Below are 22,708 nucleotides of genomic sequence, written 5' to 3'. Positions count from 1 at the left end.
TTTGATAGCACAAGCATAGGAGGTCAGTCTCAGACCACTGAAAAACTGCCTCCCTGATCTGCATAAATTATAATATTTTATAACAGGGTGCTAATGAATAATTGGGGTGGAGATGGACACAATTTCCTTCATTAATAAACATTAAGGGGTAGACCAAGCTGGGTAGGGACCCAAACCAGTGTTATCAGAGCCAGGCTCTTGGCTTCATTGTGAGAAAGAATTCAAGGACTAGCCAATTAATTAGGCAAGCAGAGAATTTATTGGGGGTAGAGCAAGATAACAAAAATGTGCCTGTAGAGTATAAGGTAGGTATTCTCAAGGAAGAGAAAAGCAAAGGTCTGCCTTGGGGTCCCCTATTTTATGGGGCATACAGGACTCCAGGGTCTGCACTGATTGGCATATTTGAGACAAACCAGGGAACCTCTAATGGGTGATTTGTTTCCCTTAGGGGAATAGGGGTTGCTGTCTGGTGGTATTTGTTCTTGAACCCTGCTAGAATTTGCTGCATGGGCCTTATGAAAATAGGTGAGTAGTGTGGGAATATCCTGTTTTTCTCCTTTTGCTGCCGGGTAGACATTGCAAGCTGCATTCCCATGACTTGTTTGTGTAGTCAGCAGGCACATGCTGCTGGATAGGTAAGTGGTGCAAACTGCATTCCCACCACATCAGCAGGCATAAGCTGCCTTCTCACAACTTATTTGTGCACATCAGCAGCACCAGTTGCCTACTGGTAATCTGCCTACATGAGTCCAGCAGATGCTGTTCCAGTTTTTTCTACTAGGTTTCTACTAGGTTGTGTTTATGTGACAGTTTATTAGGTTTCCTGCCTCTCCTCCTTAGGTCCCTGTTCGATTCTGCCTCACCAGGAGAGTCACAAAGTTACAGTCATTTTCAGAGATAAAGGTTCTTAGGTAGGAAAGTACAAAGTAGAGATCAGTCACAAGGTTTTGCATATGGATAGTAAACATAGGAGGATAGAGTGATTACCATCCCAATAGTAAGCATACACAAGGGTTAAGTTCAACCATCACAATAGTAAGCCTACACAAGGATAAGGTTAAGTCTAGAATGAGCCGGCTAGAGGGATGGGACCACTCCTAGCCATCTTCAGTAATTTCAGATATTAACCTTTTGCTATTTAATAATATAAAGGCATCTATGTAATGATTTAGTAATAATAATTATCGGTTAATCCTTTTTTTTTTTTAAGATTTATCCATTTATTTATTTATTTCTCTCCCCCTCCCCCCCACCCCGGTTGTCTGCTCTCTGTGTCCATTGGCTGCGTGTTCTTGTTTTTGTCTGCTTCTGTTGTCAGCAGCAAGGGAATCTGTGTTTCTTTCCGTTGCGTCATCTAGTTGTGTCAGCTCTCCGTGTGGGTGGCGCCATTCTTAGGCAGGCTGCGCTCTCCCCCGCGCTGGGTGGCTCTCCTTACGTGGTGCACTCCTTGTGCGTGGGGCTACCCTACACGAGGGACACCCCTGCGCGGCACGGCACTCCTTGTGTGCATCAGCACTGCGCATGAGCCAGCTGCACACGGGTCAAGGAGGCCCGGGGTCTGAACCGCGGACCTCCCATGTGGTAGACGGACACCCTAACCACTCGACGAAGTCCACTTCCCAATTATTGGTTAATTCTTAACTCTTGGTCACAGTGCCATTTAGAGACAGGTGCTACTTAATTTAGAAACACATAAATGTATTTTTTAAAAGATTTATTTTCTTTATTTCTCCCTCCCCACCCCCTGTTGTTGGTACTTGCTGTCTACTCTCTGTGTCTGTTCATTGGGTGCTCCTCTTCTCTTTTTTAGGAGGCACCAGGAATCAAACCTGGGACCTCCAATGTGGGAGGAAGGTGCCCAATGGCTTGAGCCACCTCCACTCCCCATGTTTTTTTTTAAATATATTTTTGGTGGTTACATTTTTTTTATTTTTTTATTTTTTTAAAGATTTATTTATTTATTTAATTCCCCCCCCTCGCCCCCCGGTTGTCTGTTCTCGGTGTCTATTTGCTGCCTCTTGTTTCTTTGTCCACTTCTGTTGTCGTCAGCGGCACGGGAAGTGTGGGTGGTGCCATTCCTGGGCAGGCTACACTTTCTTTCGCGCTGCCAGCTCTCCTTACTGACGCACTCCTTGCACGTGGGGCTCCCCTACGCGGGGGACACCCCTGCGTGGCAGGGCACTCCTGGCGCGCATCAGCACTGCGTGTGGGCCAGCTCCACACGGGTCAAGGAGGTCCGGTGTTTGAACCGCGGACCTCCCATGTGGTAGACGGACGCCCTAACCACTGGGCCAAGTCCGTTTCCCCTACGTTTTTTTTTATTTAATTTTTAAACCATTTCAGACATACAAAGAAGTTGAAGTTCAGTGCAAACAACTCTTTTTCTCATCTCTTTGATAGTAAATTGCTGACATGATACCCTATCATCCCCAAATACTTGACTATGTATTTCCTAGAAAGAAATTCTCCTGCATTATTACTTTGTAAACATCAAAAGATTATCAGTGATATCTTACTGTTAACTAATCCTCAAATGCTATTCAAGTTTCACCAATTGCCCCAATATCTTTTAGAGTAAATTCATTTCAAAATCACACCTTTTATTTAGTTGTCATGTCTCTTTAGTCTTCTTAAATCTGAAAAGTTCCCTGGTCTTTGACTTTAATGACCTTAAAACTTTTGAAAATTAAGGCTACCCATTTTGTAGAAAGTCCCTTAATTTGGGTTTTTTGGTTCCTCATGTTTAGATTCAGGTTATACATCTTTGTCAGGAATATTACAGAAGTGATGCCATGTTCTTTTCATTATAATCTGTCAGGTGATACACAATTTTGATTTGTCCCACTAATGTTGCTATTTACTTTGATTAATTGGTTAAGGTGGTATCTGTCAGGCATCTCCTTGCATGTTCTTTTTTCCTGTATAATTGTTTTGAAGGGAGGTACTCCAAGATTATATAAAAATCACATACTTCATCAGACTTTCAATTTATGGGCTTTTTCAGTAGGTTATAATGCATTGTTCTTGCTACTTATTTTGATGTTCAAATTCTCATGGGTTTCACCAGTGGAAACCCCTTCAAAGCTGCCTTCTCTATTGCATTATATCACCATCATGCTTTGAACACTTTCTTACTTTGTGGCACAATAGTATCTTTCAGGTTCATTTTGTACTTCCCTTTTCCTGTGCTGCTGGAATCAGCCATTTCTCCAAGAAGTCCTAGTTCCTTTTAGTGGAGAATGGCATTTAGAAATCAAGATCTGGGTGCTCGGTGTGCTCATTGCTGACGTAGTGTTGCTGATCCTAGGTCCTCTCAATGGATACAGCTAGTAAATATATTTAAGTATGTATGTATATGTGTGTGTAATTATAAATACACACGCACATATATATTTCTGTATCCATCTACCTGCTTAGCTACTTACCTCTCTTTCCATATTTCTCTCTCCATATTTTAAATTATTTTTTCTGACCATGAGAAATCTGGCTACCATTACCCTTGATCATTCCTCTGTATGTAACCAGGCTCCTATTAGCCATCCTCTACTGCATGGACACCTTCCTAACCCCATCAAGGTACAGACATACCATGACAGGACTCCCCCAACACCCCCAGGTAGATCCCACCCTCCTCACCCCACTCAGACTTCAAGACTGACTTTCCCTTGTACCAAATGAGTTGTCCTCTTCCCCTCCTTGGCTTCAGCTCCATGCATAGGGCCATCCTTTTTACTCTATCTGGACTCTGATACGCTGTGCTAGGCCTCCCTCTACCTATTCCAAACCTTGGAAGTATATAAGAGAGAACAGGAAAATATCTACAATCCTCTAGATAATTATATATATATATGAAGAAATCTGTGGCGGTTTATAGTTATGTACCCAAGAAAAGCATGTCCTTCAACTTAATCCATTCTTAAGGGTTTTGTAAGTAGGACCTTTGGATGAGGTTACTTTAGTTAGGGTGTGTCTGCATCAGTTTAATCAGTATGGGCCTTAATCCTATTACTGAGTTCTTTATAAGCAGAATGAAATCCTAATGGAGAGAAGCAAGAAGCTATTACTATGTGACAAAAGAGCCATGGACCAAAGATCACGGGCAGCCAGTCCCAGAATGCCAGTCTTTTAGAAGAAAGTATGGCATTGATAATTCCTTCATTTGGACTTCTCCTAGCCTCAAAACCATGAGCCAGTTAATTCCCATTGTTTAAGCCAACCCATTGCATGTTATTTGCTTTAGAAATGAGGAAACAAAAACAGAACTCTTTGTTTTCTTTTTCTCCCATGAAATCTGAAGTGTCTGGAGTTAATATGCTAGTTACATAGGGCTCTTAAATTGAATTCACTAATTCACTGAATATACAATTATTGAACTTCTACAGAGTGCCAGGCACTGAGCTTGGCCACAGGACATGGGGTCAGGAACCAGAAAAGTCCCTTCCTTCACGAAACTGCATTCTCTTGGCTGTCTAACAACTAGATAAGTAAATAACAAGTCAGTCACCTCTCTAAGACAGTTTCTCAAATGGAAAACAGTAGTAATTTCCTCATGGGGTTATTATGAAAATTGATTAATGCATAGAAAACACCCAGCCTAGTGTTATTGCTACAGTTATCACAGAAACAATGTACAAATACCTTAGCTGAAGTATTATTCATCATTTTTTTAATTATTAAAAATCATTTTTAAATGTTTTTCAGTATTTTGAGGGGAAACCAAAAATTTACTGGTAGAGATTATCACCTACTCTGAATTATTTTTTCTTTCCTTTAGCTTACTTTTTTCTAAGAATAAATACTTTCAATTAAATTATGTGTTTGTCCTGCTTCCTAGGTCTGAGAATATAATATAAAATGTAAGTAACAAAACAACTTGGCATTTGTTAGCATGATAGAATTGGGTGAGAGTCTAATAGAGGCGCCTTCTTTGAAAGAGACAATGATATGATGTTCATATGTTTTGGGCTCAGTTAGTGAGAAGTAAGTATTATACCCTGTCAGAAAAGAGAACATTTTGTTACATGGCAATTTAAATTATAAAACGGCTTTTTTTTTCTGTTTTCTAAGGGAAGGTGATGACTTAATGCTAAAAATATATTTTCTTTTTATTTATTACTAGCTGCCAGTGTTTTAGCACAAGTGATGGTTTCTGATGGAATAGATAAATTAGTAATTTCTGTATAACTATATTAATGATGATTTTTTTAAAGATTTATTTATTTTATTTATCCTCATAGCATAGTGAAATCTTTCCCACCTCCCTAACCTCATACTGGGTGGTATTGTAAAGATAAAGGTCTACACTTACTAATAATGAGCATTCTAGAGAATTGTCATTTGTCTTAACCTGTGCTGGGAAGTAGCAGAATACAAGTCAGCTGAAGGCAGAAGTTGAATAACTGAAGGAAGAAGGCCTAAGAGTAAATGATGTACAGCAGAGTTGTAGGGTACATACATGCTGAACATAAAAAAATTGTGTTTCTCTACACGTGCAATGAATAATCCCAAATGTTAAGCAAACAGTTCGTTTACAATAGCATCTAAAGAATAGGATGTCTGGTAATAAATTTAACCAAAGAGGTGAAAGACTTTATACACTGAAAACTATAAAACACTGCTGAAAGAAATTAAAGAAAATCTAGATCATGAGATAATCCATGGTCATAGATTGAAAGAAAATATTGTTAAGATTTCAGAACTATCCAAAGTGATTTACACATTCAGCACAGTTCTATTAAAAATTACAGCAGCCTTTTGCAGAAATGGAAAAGGCAATTATCAAATTCAAATGAAATCCCAAGGGGCCCTGACCAGCCAAAACTATCTTGAAAAAAAAAAAAAAGAACAAATTTGGAAGACTCATACTTCCCAAATTCAAAACTTCCTATGTAGTTACAATAATAAAACAGAATGGGAGTGGATGTAGCTCAAGTGGTTGAGTGCCTGCCTCCCATGTACAAGGTCCCAAGTTTAATCCCTGGTACCTCCTAAAAACAAAAACCAACAAAAAACAGAATAGTATTAACATAAGGTCAGACCAATGGAATAGAATAGATAATTTGGATATAAACCCATACATCTTTGGCCTCCAACTAGCATATCAAGTCCACTCAGTGGGAAAAGAATAGTCTCTTTAATAAATGCGAAGAACCAACTTAGATCCCTACCTCCCTACCATACACTTATACAAAAGTTAATTCAAAATGGATCAACAACCTAAGTATGAAAGCTAAAACCATGAAACTCTTGGAAGAAAACATGGAGGAAGACTTCAGGACCCAGTATGGAGTCTTAGATATGACACCAAAAGCATGAGTAACAAAACAAATACATCAATTGGATTTAATCAAAATTAAAAATTTTGTGCAGCAAAGGACATTATCCAAAAAAAAAAAAAAAAAGGCGGCGGACTTGGACCAGTGGTTAGGGCGTCCATCTACCACACGGGAGGTCCGCGGTTCAAACTCCAGGCCTCCTTGACCCGCGTGGAGCTGGCCCACACACAGTGCTGATGCGTGCAGGGAGTGCCGTGCCACGCATGGGTGTCCCCCGCGTAGGGGAGCCCCACACACAAGGAGTGCACCCCGTAAGGAGAGCCGCCCAGCACGAAAAAAAGTGCAGCCTGCCCAGGAATGGTGCCACACACTGAGAGCTGACACAACAAGATGACGCAACAAAAACACAGATTCCGGTGCCGCTGACAACAACAGAAGCGGACAAAGAACACACAGCAAATAGACACAGAGAACAGACAACCAGGGTGGGGAGGTGGGGAGAGGAGAGAAATAAATAAATAAATAAATCTTTTAAAAAAAAAAAAAAAAGGAAGTCAGTCTGCAGAATGGGATATATCTGATAGGGGTTTAATAACCAGAAAATGTAAATAACTGCTACAACTCAACAACAGAAAGACAACTCAATTGAAAAATGGGAAAAGGATTTGAACAGCTATTTCTCCAAGGGAAATAAATAAGTGACCTATAAGCAAATGAAAAGATGGGCAACATCATTATCCATTAGGGAAACACAAAGCCACAATCATATGTCATGTCACACCCACTAGAAGGATGGCTGTTATTTAAAAAGTAGAAAATAACAAGTCAGGGATACAGACAAATAGGAACCCTCTGCATTGTTGGTGGGAATGTAAAGTCATGCAGCTCTTTGGCAGTTCCTCAGAAAGTTAAATAAACATAGACTTACCATGTGATCCAGCAATGCCACTCCTAAGAATATACCCAAAAGAACTGAAAGCAGGGACTTACTCAGATGTTTGTATACCAATTTCATTGCAGCATTTTTCACAGTAAAAAGCTGGAAACAAACCCAAGTGTTCATTGACAGATGAATAGATAAACAAAATGTGGTACAGACACATAATGGAATATTGTTCAGCCATAAGGATTGAAGTTCTGAGACCTGTTACAAGATGGATGAACCTTGAAAACGTTATGCTAACTAAGTAAAATAAGCCAGGTACAAAAGGACAAATAATGTATGGTTCCACTTACATGAAATACCTATAATAAGCAAATACATAGAGACAGAGTAGATTACGATTACTTAGGACTGTGGGTGGGTAGGAATGGGGAATTATTTCTTGATGGGTACAGAGTTTCTGTTAGGACAATGAAAAATATTTGGTAATGGATGGTAGTGGTGTAGCACAATACTGTAAAAATAATTAATGTCCCTAAATTGCATGTGATAGTTATTAAAATGAGAAATTTTGTGTGATATATGTTACCACAACAGAAATTAAAAGAAGGGGAAAAAAAAAAAGATGTAACAGTCAGAAAAGTAAGGTCATCTGAAGAGCCCCAGAGAAGAGCTCCAGGATAAAGGAAATAATCGCTAATGCAAAGGACAAAAGAGTATTAGGAAAAACGGTAGTTTGAGAAGATAGCTCTTTTTTTGGTAATGAAGATTGACAGGAAATGAGGGAGATCATGAGGATTTGCTTACCTGACTTTCTATTATAGAACACAAATATTTCCAAAATGTACTATGATTTTATAGTGTAGGTGAATGACAGAAGGAAGAAGGGATAAATACAAGAGATGAGATAAATAAGAAAAGTGAACCCATCAGCCAAGAAGTGGGTGGGGGATGTGGCCTGGGAAATGGAAAGTGGCCAACAGTGGAGAAAGGAAGAAAGCTGGGAGGAAAAGGAAAGGAGAGGAAGGCTCATAACTATTTTTGTAGACTTTAGAATGTCTTTTTTTTTTTTTTTTTTTTTCGGTATTGGGGCCATGTATTGAACCCAAGATCTTGTATGTGAGAAACTGGTGCTCAACCACTGAGCCAAATTGGCTCCCCTGAGTTGGTTTTTTTTTCCCCCCTTTTTTCATTTGTTTGCTTGTTGTTTGTTCCCATGTTCCTAGGAGACACTGGAACCAAACCTGGGACCTCCCATGTGGGAAGCAGGCACTCAACCGCTTGAGCCACATCCACACCCCTGTCATTATATTTTAATTATTCTTTTGAAATACTAAGTGTGATTTACATTTCTTTGATTATTTGTTAAATAATTATTATTTGCTAAAGACTAGGAAGAAGTTTTAGGGAAATCCCCCCCACCCCCCCCCCCCCAATAGAACAACCACAGCAGTCTGCCATAGAGAAATTATTCTCTGGGCTATATTCATTAACAAGTGAACAACATTTTGACAGAAGAAATAAATCAAGCCAAATGGCAAATCTGAAGGTTTCCCCATTTCTGTACTAAACAGTGTAGTTAAGTTTTGCCATTAGCTTTCATTGTTTAAAGGTTTTGTCAACTTCTATGTGACAAGCATATTATAAGTATCAGGGATAAAAGGATAAATAAGACAGTTCCTGCCTTCAGGGTGATAAATATATATTAAATGTTTGGCCACATAAAGAGGGAGCTCTGTTTAAAGAACTGTGCCTGGCGAAGTTAAGAAAGGTTTCTAGAATAAAGTGACCATGTACCTATATTTTAATAAGGTGAATAAAATTTTGCCAAGAGGAAAACGTAAGGCAGAAGCCTTTCAGGCAGAAGGCTAGAGTGTGCAAGGCCCAAAAATGTAAGAAAGCATTTTCAGACAATGGTGAGAGTTTAATGTGATAAGAGCACAGAATGCAAGGGAGAGGAGAGTATTGAAAACAGAAGCAAAAAAAGGTATGTTGGGGCCAGACTCTGAAAGAATTCTTCCTTGTTAAGGAGTTGGGTATTATCCTATAGAGAATATTAATAAAGCAATGTGGTCCTCATATTTGGAGTAGGCAAACAGATCAGTGCGATAGAGAAGAAAATCCCAAAACAGCCCCAAGTACATATGAGTATTATTGAAAGTACTATTTAGATCAGTGAGGAGAGGATGGATTAATTAATAGTTGATTCTGGAAGAATTTAACTCTTTGGGAAAAACAGTTACCTTACTAGTTTGAGAAAATATTTTATGCTGTGCATTTGTGTTAAGAATATCTGTCATATTTTGAAAATTTTAATTGAAACTCTGGCTTTATTTCTAAATAGAAACTGATGTTTCAGGTCATTTTTCTTAATCTAAACATTTTTTTTTGTAGCATCTGCAGAAAAAGAGGCAATCAAGGGTACATATTCCAAAGTAATGGATGCATATGGACTCTTAGGTGTTTTACGATTAAATCTTGGTAAGTTTATTTTTCTGTAGCATGCATCCATTTCTATTTTCTATTTTTATAGTTCTAAGGATTTGAGAGGGACTAGTTATTATTTTCAGACTCCAAATTTGAGCTACAAATGTAGATATGTCTTAAACTTTAATTAAGGTAATCTTGTAATGTTTATTGCCCAAAAAGGCACACTACATGCTTAAGCTCATGTGATTTTAAGTTCTAGAAACAATACCTTATTTGAACACTTGAAGGGATTCTTATCAGTTGTTAAAGAGAAATCCAAGGCAATGGTACTTTTTCCTTGCTTCAGTTCATTTAGGAAAAGTGTCTTAGTTGGAACCACACTGATTTCCTTGGTGGAAAGGTCTTAGCTTGAGTATCTATCACTTAATGTCACCAGGCACTTTAAACTACCCTTTGTGATTATCAGCTGGATTGTCTAAAATGTGACTCAAAGTGTGGTCCAAGGACTGGTAATAGTCTGTGAACTCTTTGTTACTGGTGGATGATGTTACTGGTGGATGATGACATAAGGAGCTTGTACCATTATGTAAATCAACACAGAGCTTCCTTCATCCATGAAGTCTTATATGAAAAAAAAAAGTTTAGCTAAACCAAAGGGGGAATGAATTTAGTGATGTAATTGATTTCCATTTTGTTACAACCCCTTTTCTCACTGTGGACTGGTCATGGACCTCACTTTGAGTAGCACTAATCTATAAAAAGGAGATTTGTCATTTATTACCCGTCTATTTTTACCCATCTATCACGTGTGAAGCATTGTGCCTATGGGCTTTACTAATTGTCTTGGATAATCCTCACAGTCCAATGAGTTATTTGTTTTAATCCCTTTTTTTTAAGAGATCATATTGTCAGGTTGGTTAAGTTAGCATACCCAGCTTGGTCCAGACAATAAAAAGTGGAGTCACTTTTGCCTACTTGAATACCCATTTTCAGAGTACACCCCTGCTGAATTCCAATGTCATACTAATTCCATAGGGTTTTTGTCATAATTATTAATAGATGCAAAAATCTCTGTACAAATTTTTACATGGCAAATTGCTTTATAAATATTAGTTGTGCCCAGGGACTTCTTGACCACATAAACAAAAAGCTTTCATTGTTTCATATGAACTTCCTAACCATTACCAAAGGAAATAGAGAAGATCCCATATAAGTTTTATGTGAAAAATTTTCCATAGCTTCAGAGTCAGTTGATCTGTTTTCCCGCATGTAATAGTATACCATTAATGTTTAAATGCTTTATTATACTGTGTATTTAAATAAGGAATTTTCCAACTTTTGCCAAAATCTAGTTGTGAAATTTAAACGTAAATATGTCTGTTTTAAAGCTTAAAATAGTCATCATATCAAATTTAAAAGATATAAAAGATGAAGACATTAGAAGAAAGTCAGAAGAAACTTTGAATAGTTTTTAAAATGTTGGGGCTTTTCCTGCAATTAAATCTTTGATTTTTGCAGGTGATATCATGTTACATTATCTGGTCCTAGTCACTGGATGTATGTCTGTTGGTAAAATTCAAGAATCTGAAGTTTTCCGCGTTACTTCCACTGAATTTATATCACTACGAATAGATTCTTCAGATGAGGATCGCATTTCAGAAGTGCGAAAAGTTTTAAATTCAGGAAACTTTTATTTTGCATGGTCTGCATCTGGAATCAGTTTAGATCTGAGTCTGAATGCACATCGTAGCATGCAGGAGCACACCACCGATAACAGGTTTTTCTGGTGAGTTTGTATTTATTTTTTTCCCTTTGTAATCATGGGTTGTGCAATATCTTAGTAATTTGGGACATAATATGTTAAATAGTTGCTCTTGCTCTTCCCTGGGATAACAAGGGATGGGCCTTGCTGGTTGAGCACACTGCTCCTTCCCTTCCTGCCCCAGAATCCTCCACAGAGCATGGCAGGCAGGCCCTGCCAGTTTATTGGAGTTGACATGTAACATGAAAGCCATTTGCTCTCCCTGATCTAGACTGACCTTTCATTTCAGAAATTTATTTTAGATATTTATTTTAAATGTCGAGGTTTATTTAGCTGTAATAAAATTGTGATATTCATTTTTACACTTCGTAGTTTTGAGGTTGTCTCTCTTGCAGAATCACCTTTCTAGAACCAATGTTCCCTTTTTTTTTTCTTCAATTTTAAGGTTTTAAGTAGATAATTTTTATTCAAGAATAACAAACTGAAGAAGTAGTATACTGGAACACAGTCTAGTACTATAATAAAATAAAACTTATGCAGTTAGCTGTGATATATTTCATGATGATTTTTAATGTGTGCTGTATTATAAGCAAGCACATATGGTAAAGAGAACACATGTAACTCTAATTAGTTTTGCTTTATTGTAGCCAGACCAACTGTCTAACTTAGTGATTCTGTTGTCCACAGCTGGCATCAATGTTGACTTTCCCTTAATACCATGAGCAAAGTTTATTTCATTATCCTTAAATATAAGACCAAAGCCCAAGAATCTCTGCTCTCAGCCTCCCTCTGTAGCTCAGATTCAAGATGTTCTCTCTTGTATATTTTCTTTCCATTACATTTTTATCATCTGCCTCTACTGTCCTGGAGTAGCACATTCAGAGCTGACCCATTTGCCCCTGAGTGTCAGAGGGCTCAAAGTGTACAATAGCTAGTAGAAACTAACTGTAGATCACCTTCTAGTTCACATGAAAATGTCTTGGCACAGGATAGTGTCAGGGGGAAGGGCGAGGACATTACAAAAAAAAGTCTTTAGAGCACTGTGTGTCAGAGGCTTGGAGCCTAACAATGCAGAAGGGCTAGTGAGAAAGCATGGAGGGGTTGATACGCAGAGGAGTGGACATAAAGTCCTGTCTGTTCAAAGAAGCTAGTGGTGATGGAATGCGCTTTTCTCTAGCCTTCAGAAATAGGAATCAGAAGAGTTAAACCGTGGCACTTTTTCTGGTGGAGCATGTTGAAGTCCCTTGAAAAAGATGAACATGTTGGAGCTGTGATTAGGATAACTGTGCATACTTTTTTCATCCCTCCCCTTTCCTGTCCCAAATTCCATAGATTGAAAGATAAGGGCTTTACTGCCACAGTTATAAGTCCAAAAAGTACAGATGTATTCACCACATGATCAGCAAATAAGTATATTCGCTAGATTTAATCAATGGGAACAATTCATTTATCTTTTTTTTTTAAAAAAAGATTGATTTATTTACTTCTCTCCCTCCGCCCTCCCAGTTGTCTGCTCTCTGTGTCCATTCACTGTGTGTTCTTCTGTGACTGCTTCTATCCTTATCAGCAGCACTGGGAATCTGTGTTTCTTTTTGTTGCATCATCTTGTTATGTCAGCTCTCCGTGTGTGCAGCGCCATTCTTGAGCAGGCTGCACTTTCTTTCGCTCTGGGCGGCTCTCCTTACGGGACATACTCCTTGTGCTTGGGGGTCACCCCTGCATGGCACGGCACTCCTTGCGTGCGTCAGCACTGCGCATGGGCCAGCTCCACACAAGTCAAGGAGGCCCGGGGTTTGAACCGCGGACTCCCATGTGGTAGGCGTATGCCCTATCCATTGGGCCAAGTCCACTTCCCTATCTTTTCTTTTAATTGAGGATGGGATAGGAACCAATTGTGATAAGAGAAATCTTGATATTATAAGAAAGGTCTATATGGAGGCAGATTGGCTAAGGAGAGGCTAAAACAAGGGTGAATTTTGCTCTTTTTGCAATTTTAATAAGGGTTGATATACTCCAGATTTGCTTTGCATAGAAAACATGGGAGCTTTTAGGATCTTTCATGCATAGAATTTTTCATTTCATCTTTTTTTTTTTTTTTTACTTTTTCTTTTTTTTTTTTTAATATTTATTTATTGTTATTATTTTTTTAATTACATTAAAAAAAATATATGAGGTCCCATTCAACCCCACCGCCCCCGCCCCCCACTCCCCCCACAGCAACACTCTCTCCCATCATCGTGATACATCCATTGCACCTGGTAAGTTCATCTCTGAGCATCACTGCACCCCATAGTCAATGGTCCACATCATAGCCCAGACTCTCTCACGTTCCATCCAGTGGGCCCTGGGGGGATCTACAGTGTCCCGTAATTGTCCGTGAAGCACTATCCAGGACAACTCCACGTCCCGAAAACGCCTCCACATCTCATCTCTTCCTCCCGTTCCCCACACCCAGCAGCCCCCATGGCTACCGTTCCCACACCCATTCCACATTTTCTCTGTGGACATTGGATTGGTTGTGTCCATTGCACACCTATGTCAAGTGAGGGCTTAGATTGCACATGGGTACTGGATGCACTCTTCCCGCTTCTAGTTGTAGACACTCTAGGCTCCATGTTGTGGTGGTTGACCTTCTTCAACTCCATGTTAGCTGAGTGGAGTAAGTCCAATAAGTCAAAGTGTAGGAGCTGAAGTCTGTTGAGGCTCTGGGCCTGGGTGTCATATTATCAGTCCAGAGATTCAAATCACCTACATATATCTTAAACCCAGCACCAACTATAATTCCAATAAAGTATCATGCAAGTCTTGTGAAAAGAGATCCCCTCTGAGTCCATTTCCATCACGCAGAAACACCAGCTCCAAAGAAGGGCCATCTGTCATGGCAGTGAACCCCTTCTGCCATGACCATAGAACCCGTGGGTCTCTTTATCCCTCAAAAGAACCAATACCTGGGGTTGTATCTACCTTATCTGTCTCTTAGACTCTGTTCAGTTGTACATAGGGGTATTCCTTCTGACAACCTCCAGACTCTTTTTTAGAGACTCACAGCCTTATAATCTCATTTCTCCTTTCCATTTCCCCCTTACATTAGGTCAAACCGCTTCCCGAAGTCATGTTATTATATGTAGACAGGTATATTCTGCTGTTCCGCATTGAATCTTTAATTCAAGGTCATTTTCTAGTTGCTTCTTCAGCTGGTATGTGGTAGTGATCCCTCGGTGCCAGGGAGACTCATCCCCGGGTGTCGTGTCCCACGCTGGGGGGAATGCATCACATCTACACGCTGAGTTTGGCTGTGAGAGTGGCCACATTTGAGTAACATGAAGGCTGTCAGGAGGAAACCCCCAGGCACAATGCTACTCTAGGCCTTGTTCTTATTGCAGGTGCATAGGCTCAAAAGTGTAGCCATTAGTATCAAGAGCCCACTGTTGGGCCCTCCTTCCTTCCTGGTTCTTGCCGTTGCACCTGGAGGATTGCCGCTGCTCTCCCAGGGCCAGGAGCCCAGTACCCCCCCAGCTGTTGTTTTTAATTGTTTCCACTATGAGTATATATAGACATTACCATATACCCTGGGCATATGCCCTGTATAACTCCCTGTCAACCATATATATCCTGTCAATAACATCCCATATCAGTATTCCTCCGCTGCCATTGTTGAACCACTCTGTGATCCAAAACTTCCCGTAAAGTGAATCCCAACATAATGTCAGCTTCAGAAGAGTCTTAGATCACCAAAATTCATATATACAATATACAGTATTTCCCCAGATCCACCATAAAACCTTTTCCCTTCCACAGCAATAATCTTTTAACTTATTCATATCATATTTCCTGAAACTGATGTACAGATTCCGAAACTATAGTTTTCAAACAAGGTAACATTTGTGCTTACTATGTGGTCCATACTTTAGGTTGTACAGTTTTCTAAATTTTTTAGTTATCCTATGTTTTGTCTTATGGTTTTCATTATTAGTCTGTCTTTTTTTTTTTTTTTTTTTTTTTTTAAGCTTTTAGCTTGACTCAATCTGTTTAGAGTTTAAGAGACTGGGCTTTTTTTTTTTTTTTTTTTTTTAGATTTATTTTTATTTATTTATTTCCCCTCCCCTCCCCCGGTTGTCTGTTTTCTGAGTCTTTTTGCTGCGTCTTGTTTCTTTGTCCGCTTCTGTTGTCATCAGCGGCACGGGAAGTGTGGGCGGCGCCATTCCTCTGCAGGCTGCACTTTCATTTCGCACTGGGCGGCTCTCCTTACAGGGTGCACTCCTTGCGCGTGGGGCTCCCCTAGCGGGGGACACCCCTGGGTGGGGCGGCACTCCTTGCGCGCATCAGCACTGCGCATGGGCCAGCTCCACACAGGTCAAGGAGGCCCGGGGTTTGAACCGCGGACCTCCCATGTGGTAGACGGACGCCCTAACCACTGGGCCAGTAGTCGTCCCCTATATGTTTTTGGTGTAATATTAGCTGTTTTATATTCATCCTCGTGTACTCTCACATAACTCCTCTTTTGCCCCCTTATTTACCTTTGTTCCATCCATTGCACGTCCATTTTCCCCTCCCCTTAGGGCCCACAACGCCTGCCAATCTAATGCCCTGGGAGCCGTCCTTTCTCACGAGAGATACAGTTCTCTCTATTCGACGGCATTAGTCTTCCCCAGGATATGGGTCCACCCCACCCAATGGTAGAACCCACCTTGGCAAAATGAGCCTTCAGCTATTCCCTCCGGAGTCCGTCCCGCATCAGACCATACCCCCTGAGCGTCCTAACCAGGTAACCCTCCTACTTATACTTTGATACGTTTTACTCAACATTTAGTTCTCAACGAACTCATTCATCTTAGTAGGAATATTTTCCAGGATGCAGACAAGTAAATTTGTAGCCTAAGAGGGTGGCAAATACCTATTATAAAACTCAGATAGTTTTACTCCATCAGAGATTTGAAGCATTTGCCACTTGAGAATTGCATATAAATTTAGATAAATTAAAATAGCAGCACCTTGAATAACAGGGGGAAGTGGCAAAGACAAGTGAGTTTATATGGCTAAGAGTCTTCAAAAAAGAGTCAGGAGGTTATCAGAGGGGTCATACTTATGCAATTCGCAGGAGGACCCCAGAAACAGCCAAAGTGGATACAACCCCAGATACTGGTTCTCCTGAGGGCTACAGAGACCCACAAGGATATAGTTATGGCAGATAGCTCTGGAGTTCAGTACCATGTCAGTGGACCCTACTTTGGAATTTGTGTTCCTGAGTGTGATGGAGTTGGACTCAGATGTGACCTTTCTACACATGCCTCTTCTGTCACTTTTACTGAACCTGTGGTTGGTGCTGGGGTTGGTGTATACTCAGGAGACTTGAATCTCTACACTGGCCATAAGCCAGGTGGGCCCTGAGCCAGAGTTGCAGCTCCTACTCTCTGGTTCATTTGGACTTACGCACATCAGCTAAAAGTGAGGTGAAGATGGTCAACCACCACACCAGGGAACTGAGAGTGCCTACAACTACAAGCAGAGGAATTGCATCCAGCATCCGTGTGGAACCTAAGCCTCCTCTTGATATAGAGGTGGAGTGAACATCACCATCCTAGGGCCCACAGAATGGAGGAATAAAATATGGATTAGAGTGGACTTACTGATATTCTACTATAAAACTATTGTGACTACTATTAGAAGAAATTCTATCATTGATGGGGGGAAAGTGACCACAGTAGTTGCTGAGAGCAGAGAGTGGGAAGAAGAGATGTGATTTCAGGGACATTTTTGAGACTTGGGGTTGTCCTAAATGATATTGCAATGTCAGATGCTGGACATTATATATCCTGCCATAACCCACTAAATGTACTCGGGGAGAGTGTGAATTACAGGATAAACTATTATCCGCGTGGTACAGTGCTCTAAAATGTTTTCGCCAAGTGCGCTGAGTGTACCACAATGACAGGGGAGGTTGTTGGTGTTGGGGGCTTGTTGGTGTGGGAGAAGTGGAGTGGGGGTTGAGGGTATATGGGAACCTCTTATGTTTTTTTTGTTTTTTTGTTTTTTTTTTTAATTGACTTTGTAATAATATTACATTAAAAATATATATGTGAGGTCCCATTCAACCCCACCCCCCCACCCCCCCCTCTCTCCCCCCCAACAACACTCGTTCCCATCATCATGACACATCCATTGGATTTGGTAAGTACATCTTTGGGCACCTCTGCACCTCATAGACAATGGTTCACATCATGGCCCATACTCTCCTCCATTCCATCCAGTGGGCCCTGTGAGGATTTACAATGTCCGGTGATTACCTCTGAAGCACCATCCAGGGCAGCTCCATGTCCCAAAGACGCCTCCACCTCTCATCTCTTCCTGCCTTTCCCCATACCCATCGTCCACCATGTCCACTTTTCCCAATCCAATGCCACCTCTTCTATGTGGACATTGGATTGGTTGTGTCCATTGCACCTCTATGTCAAGAGGAGGCTCAGATTCCACATGGATGCTGGATGCAATCCTCCCATTTTCAGTTGTAATCACTCTAGGCTCCATGGTGTGGTGGTTGTCCTTCAACTCCATCTTAGCTGAGTGTGGTAAGTCCAGTAGAGCAGATTGTAGGTGCTGGAGTCTGTTGAGGCTCAGGACCTGGCTATCACATTGTCAGTCCAGAGATTCAAATCCCCTAAATATATCTTAAACCCCAACATTAACTGCACCTCCAGCACATTAGCATGAAAGTCTTATGAAGGGAGATCCCATCTGAGTCCAGATTCATCACACATAAACACCATTTCCAAAGAGGGGCCATCTGCCCTGGTAGTTAACCCCATCGGCCATGACCCTCTTATGTTTTTTATAATGTAACCTTTTTTGTGATGTGTGTATCTTCAAAAATACATAATTTACAAATGAGACGGGTGGAGGTGGGGTGAGGGTTATATGGGAACCTCTTACTTTTTTTAATGTAAGGTTCTATGTGATCTATTTTTAATTTTTAAAATGTTATTTAAAAAAAAAAAGTAGCTTATAGGTTAATGGAAAAAAAAAATAACCACACATTGACAGCAAAGAAAAATGAAAACTGACAGCACAGGGAGAGAATCTACCTATACAAAGATACAGGTTTCAGCTGTGTTATCTGAACATCGTAGGTTACATTCAATTTGAGCTTTGCCTTGGATCAACATAGGTAAGAATAAGGTAGGAAAGCTTAAATCATTTATTTTTTAAAAAATAAATTATGGCTAACAGATTTAATGTTATCCTGGTAGTAATCTCATACTTCATTTACATTCCCAAATGCTTTCTTGAATAGTTAGGAGAGGGTAAGAAGGGTTTGAGGTCTAGCTGGTGCACATAACCTGAGGGAGAGGAGGGGGTTGAGGACTACTGCTCTAGGATTGTTGCTGAATGTTATTAATATGAATGATCTTGAGTCTTCAAGAAAACACTTTTATTTTGTGTGTGTGTGTGTGTGTGATGACCAATTTCAAATTTTATTTTCATAACATTGGATTTGGTGAATGCTGTTACATTTTTTTATACCTTGTTAAAGACAACAAGGTAGTAACGAGAACTTAAGAAAAATTTCCAGTTAAAATGGTAGAAAGGTTTTAAAAGTTAGAGACCAAGCTTCAGTATTACAGATAATTCACTTTTGTAAGAAACCTCGTTATTTGAAAATTTCAAATAGAGAGTATTTCTGCATAATATATTTTCCTTAGTGGTAGATTGCTTAGAAGCATTCATTGAGGCTGCTGAGGAGGATGAAAATCCCAGCAGAGACCCCTTAGGGGGCTGGCACAAGGATGAAAAGAAGGCCGACAGGGCAGGGTGCCAGACCCCCTTTCCTGCTTCAGCCAGAGTGACTGCTTTTATCTGTTCTGCGTTCATGGGGATTCTTTATAAGTGTTTGTATGAATAAAAATTTTTCCCTGAAAAAGTTTGGAAACTAGACCCCATCTGTTACCTAGAATGCTGAAAGTATTCAGAATGATGAAAAACTTAAAGCTGCGCTAATAAGGTAGAGACTAACCACAGGTGGCTATTTGAATTTAAATTATTTAACAGTAGAGCCCTATAAACATCAAGCCTTAAAAGTAGAGCTTTATAAAATGGGGTGGGGATGTGTATATGAAATCCTTTTTGAAACAAGTTAGGTTATAAATACATTAGCTATAAGGACATAGCAGAAATGTGGTACAGATACTTAAAACCCAAAACCCAAATGTGCTTCTCTCCTTTGGACCGTAGATCACATGTCTTTGGATCTCATTATGTAGCCTTATCTTCTGATCCCCAGCAAATAAATGTAAATGAACTGATTTACTTTTGGTGCCTTTTAATTTCATAACATTATATGAACATAACAATTTAATGTTCCAGAAGCACCATTTAAAATTTATACCTTGTTTTTCAGTAATCAACAAGCTAATGTAGTTCTTTCTTTTTCTGTTAGGAATCAGTCTTTGCACTTGCATCTCAAGCACTATGGTGTGGATTGTGATGACTGGTTATTGCGCCTCATGTGTGGAGGAGTAGAAATCAGGACAATTTATGCTGCTCATAAACAGGCAAAGGCATGCCTCATTTCAAGACTGAGCTGTGAACGAGCTGGGACCAGGTTTAATGTCCGTGGAACAAATGATGATGGACACGTTGCTAATTTTGTAGAAACAGAGCAGGTATATAGTATTTTGTATTGTATTCTGTAATAAGCACAGAAAATAAGAACAACAGAACTCAGAACTTATTTTGACATCTGTAATGTTGTTGTTTTATTATTCTTGGCTGTTTATTGGCCTTAAGAAAGGTTTCCCTAGAACAAACTTATTACGATATGGCTTTTCAAATCAGTGACAGGCATGGTCAGTGTCATACCTTGTAGCCTTGGATTAAAAATTTTAAATCCTCAATTATAGAGTAGACAACCTGTTTTTTTTGCATGTGTGTGTGTGAAATTCCACTAAACCCCAAACCCAAATTCTTAATGTTTGCTTTCTAAATTGAAAAGTTTTAGCCATTTTTGGCTATGAAACTATTAATTGTAAATTCAGACTTTTATGCTTTTTAAGAGCCACCATACTCCTCTCTCCCCAGCCCAACTCAGTTCTCCAAATTAGTTTTTGAAAAATATAATACTCTGAAGAAAAAAATATAAATGAAATATTAAAGTGTATGTCTAAAATATTTAGGTTTAAGAGGAATTCCTTTTCAAAAGCTGAGATTCTTATGCTTATACTTTTTGGGGGGGGTACTATATAAAGAAGAACTATCATTAACTCGAAAAAAATAAATTTTTTAGTGATCTGTTTTGGATATTTTAATTAGGGCAGTTTGAATATGAAATTGGTCATAAAATATAACTAGTACACAATAGATATTAGTAAATTTGTTCTCCTAATGCAGAGGTAATAACATTGTGGGAATATTTTATTTACTATTTTTCTTTAGGTTGTGTACTTAGATGACTCTGTTTCTTCCTTCATACAAATACGGGGATCTGTTCCATTGTTCTGGGAGCAACCAGGTTTGCAAGTATGTGCTTGACTTTCAGTTTTTAGTTTATTTCTTTTGAAAATTTTCTATATTTTCTTAACTTTCAGGATAGTTTATTGGATAGTTCTATTATTCCATCTAATAATATTAATTAGATATGTGCCATACAAAGTTCCTAGTGTTGTCTTAGGTATTTTTCTCTTTAATATTCTTTCAAATATCCATAGTAATTCAGTTGCTGTATTTAATATTAAAATTTTCATGTTTTTAGAGCATATTTTCAAAGTGTTTTCATATTTTTTATCTCATTATCTTAGTATATAACAATTGAGCCTCTTTATGCAGAAAAATGTAGTAGTTAAAACAAAACCTCTGGAACCATGCTTCCTCAATGTAAATCCTTTCTCTACTACTACTGGCTGTGTGATCTTAGGCAAGTGATTTAAAGCTCTCTGGGTCTAAGTTAACTTATCTGTAAAATGGGAATAATAACAACAATAGTACCTACTTCTTAAATATATCGTAAAGATTAGTTCCATGTAAGAGTTAGCTATTATTATTATCAATAATAACAATTGATATTGTTACTTGTACTGAAATTTTACTTTGTAATTTGTGACCTGTCATCTTTAATGTTTTCTGACTTGCTTTCTGATATTCTCTTAATTTTTTTAACTTTCCTTTGTTAATATAAATGTCTAATATTTAAGCTATATGATTTTTTTTAATGTAAGGTCATAATTTTAGATTGCCCATAATTACGTGGTTTTGCATTTTTATTCAAATATATTTAGTTCTGGAAGTGTTAGTATAGTCCTTTTAAGCTAGATGTGTATAGTCTAGTAAGTTTTGTGCTTCAGCTTATGGAATTGAAAAAATAGAAAAAATCTTGCCTCCCTCTAGCTTTATCTTTGTTTCCTTCTAGTGTGGTTATTGCTGAGAGAAATTTCAGACCATTCTTTTTCAGTAATATAGTTTTAGTAATACAGTTTATTCAAGACAGACCAAGGATTAACACTTGTACTGCTTGCTAAGGTTCTTGAGTTCTTATCAAGACTGGTTTGAGTTCTGTGGCTCTTATCTTTGACAGGTAGAGGTAACTTAAAGAGCTGTATCTCCCCAAATCTCTCTTGGAAAAGAATCCCAACCCTAGCCTACTTCTCCTAATCTTTCATGATCAGCAAAAGATTTTTGCAGTATTTTTCTTAACATTCCTAAAGCTTGGTCTTAATTTTTTTAAATTAGAAAAATTGCCTAGAGTGATTTTTTAAAATGCAAATTCCTAGCCTCAACTTCAGATCAACTGAAAAATGAATCTCTTGGAATGGAACCCGGAATATGCATTTTTAATTGAATTCTTTTCCACTCAGATGTGATGACTGTGATAACTTTTGCTGTCCAGGCTCCTACTTTGCTGCAGCAGCCAGGCCTGAGCAAACAAAGAGAGCCCCCCGGACACTTGGCCCCTTTTCTTACTTTTTTTTTTAATTAGAGCAGTTGTGAGCTTGCAAAACAATCACGCATAATGTGCAGAATTCCCATACATCACCCCTCCACCAACACCTTAGACATTGTTGTGGAACACTTATTACAGATTCTGAAAGAATATGATCAGACTATTACCACTGCTAACTATGGTCCATGGCATACACTTAATATGTTTTTTCGATACACCTCTATTATTAACACCAGGTATTAGCAATTTTCATTTGGTATAGCTCATGAGAGAACACTCTCATATTTGTACTGTTAACCACAGTCCATCATCCACGACATGGTTCACTGTGTTATACAGTCCCCTGCCTTGTACATTCAATCCAAATGTACACTCAGTGGCTCTCTCTTTCATCACGGAGTTATGCAGTCATCACCCCAATAAACCTTTGA

The 22,708-nt window shown here is 39.0% G+C and overlaps 1 protein-coding gene across 32 annotated transcripts in view; it reads left to right on the top strand.

Annotated features, from left to right (window-relative positions):
- The window catches only part of SYNJ1 (synaptojanin 1), a 103,611-nt gene that overhangs the window by 24,173 nt on the left and 56,730 nt on the right, over positions 1-22,708 (top strand). For all 32 annotated transcript variants that reach the window (XM_058296172.2, XM_058296169.2, XM_071214936.1 and 29 more), the window contains exons 3-6: positions 9,553-9,639; positions 11,107-11,374; positions 19,782-20,007; positions 20,777-20,860. In XM_058296172.2, the coding sequence (XP_058152155.1) occupies positions 9,553-9,639; positions 11,107-11,374; positions 19,782-20,007; positions 20,777-20,860 (665 nt within the window). The remainder of the gene's footprint in view (positions 1-9,552; positions 9,640-11,106; positions 11,375-19,781; positions 20,008-20,776; positions 20,861-22,708) is intronic.

The sequence above is a fragment of the Dasypus novemcinctus genome, chromosome 4 (assembly GCF_030445035.2).
Source record: "Dasypus novemcinctus isolate mDasNov1 chromosome 4, mDasNov1.1.hap2, whole genome shotgun sequence".
Classification (NCBI taxonomy): Eukaryota; Metazoa; Chordata; class Mammalia; order Cingulata; family Dasypodidae; genus Dasypus; species Dasypus novemcinctus.
This window is presented reverse-complemented; position numbering and strand designations above follow the sequence as displayed.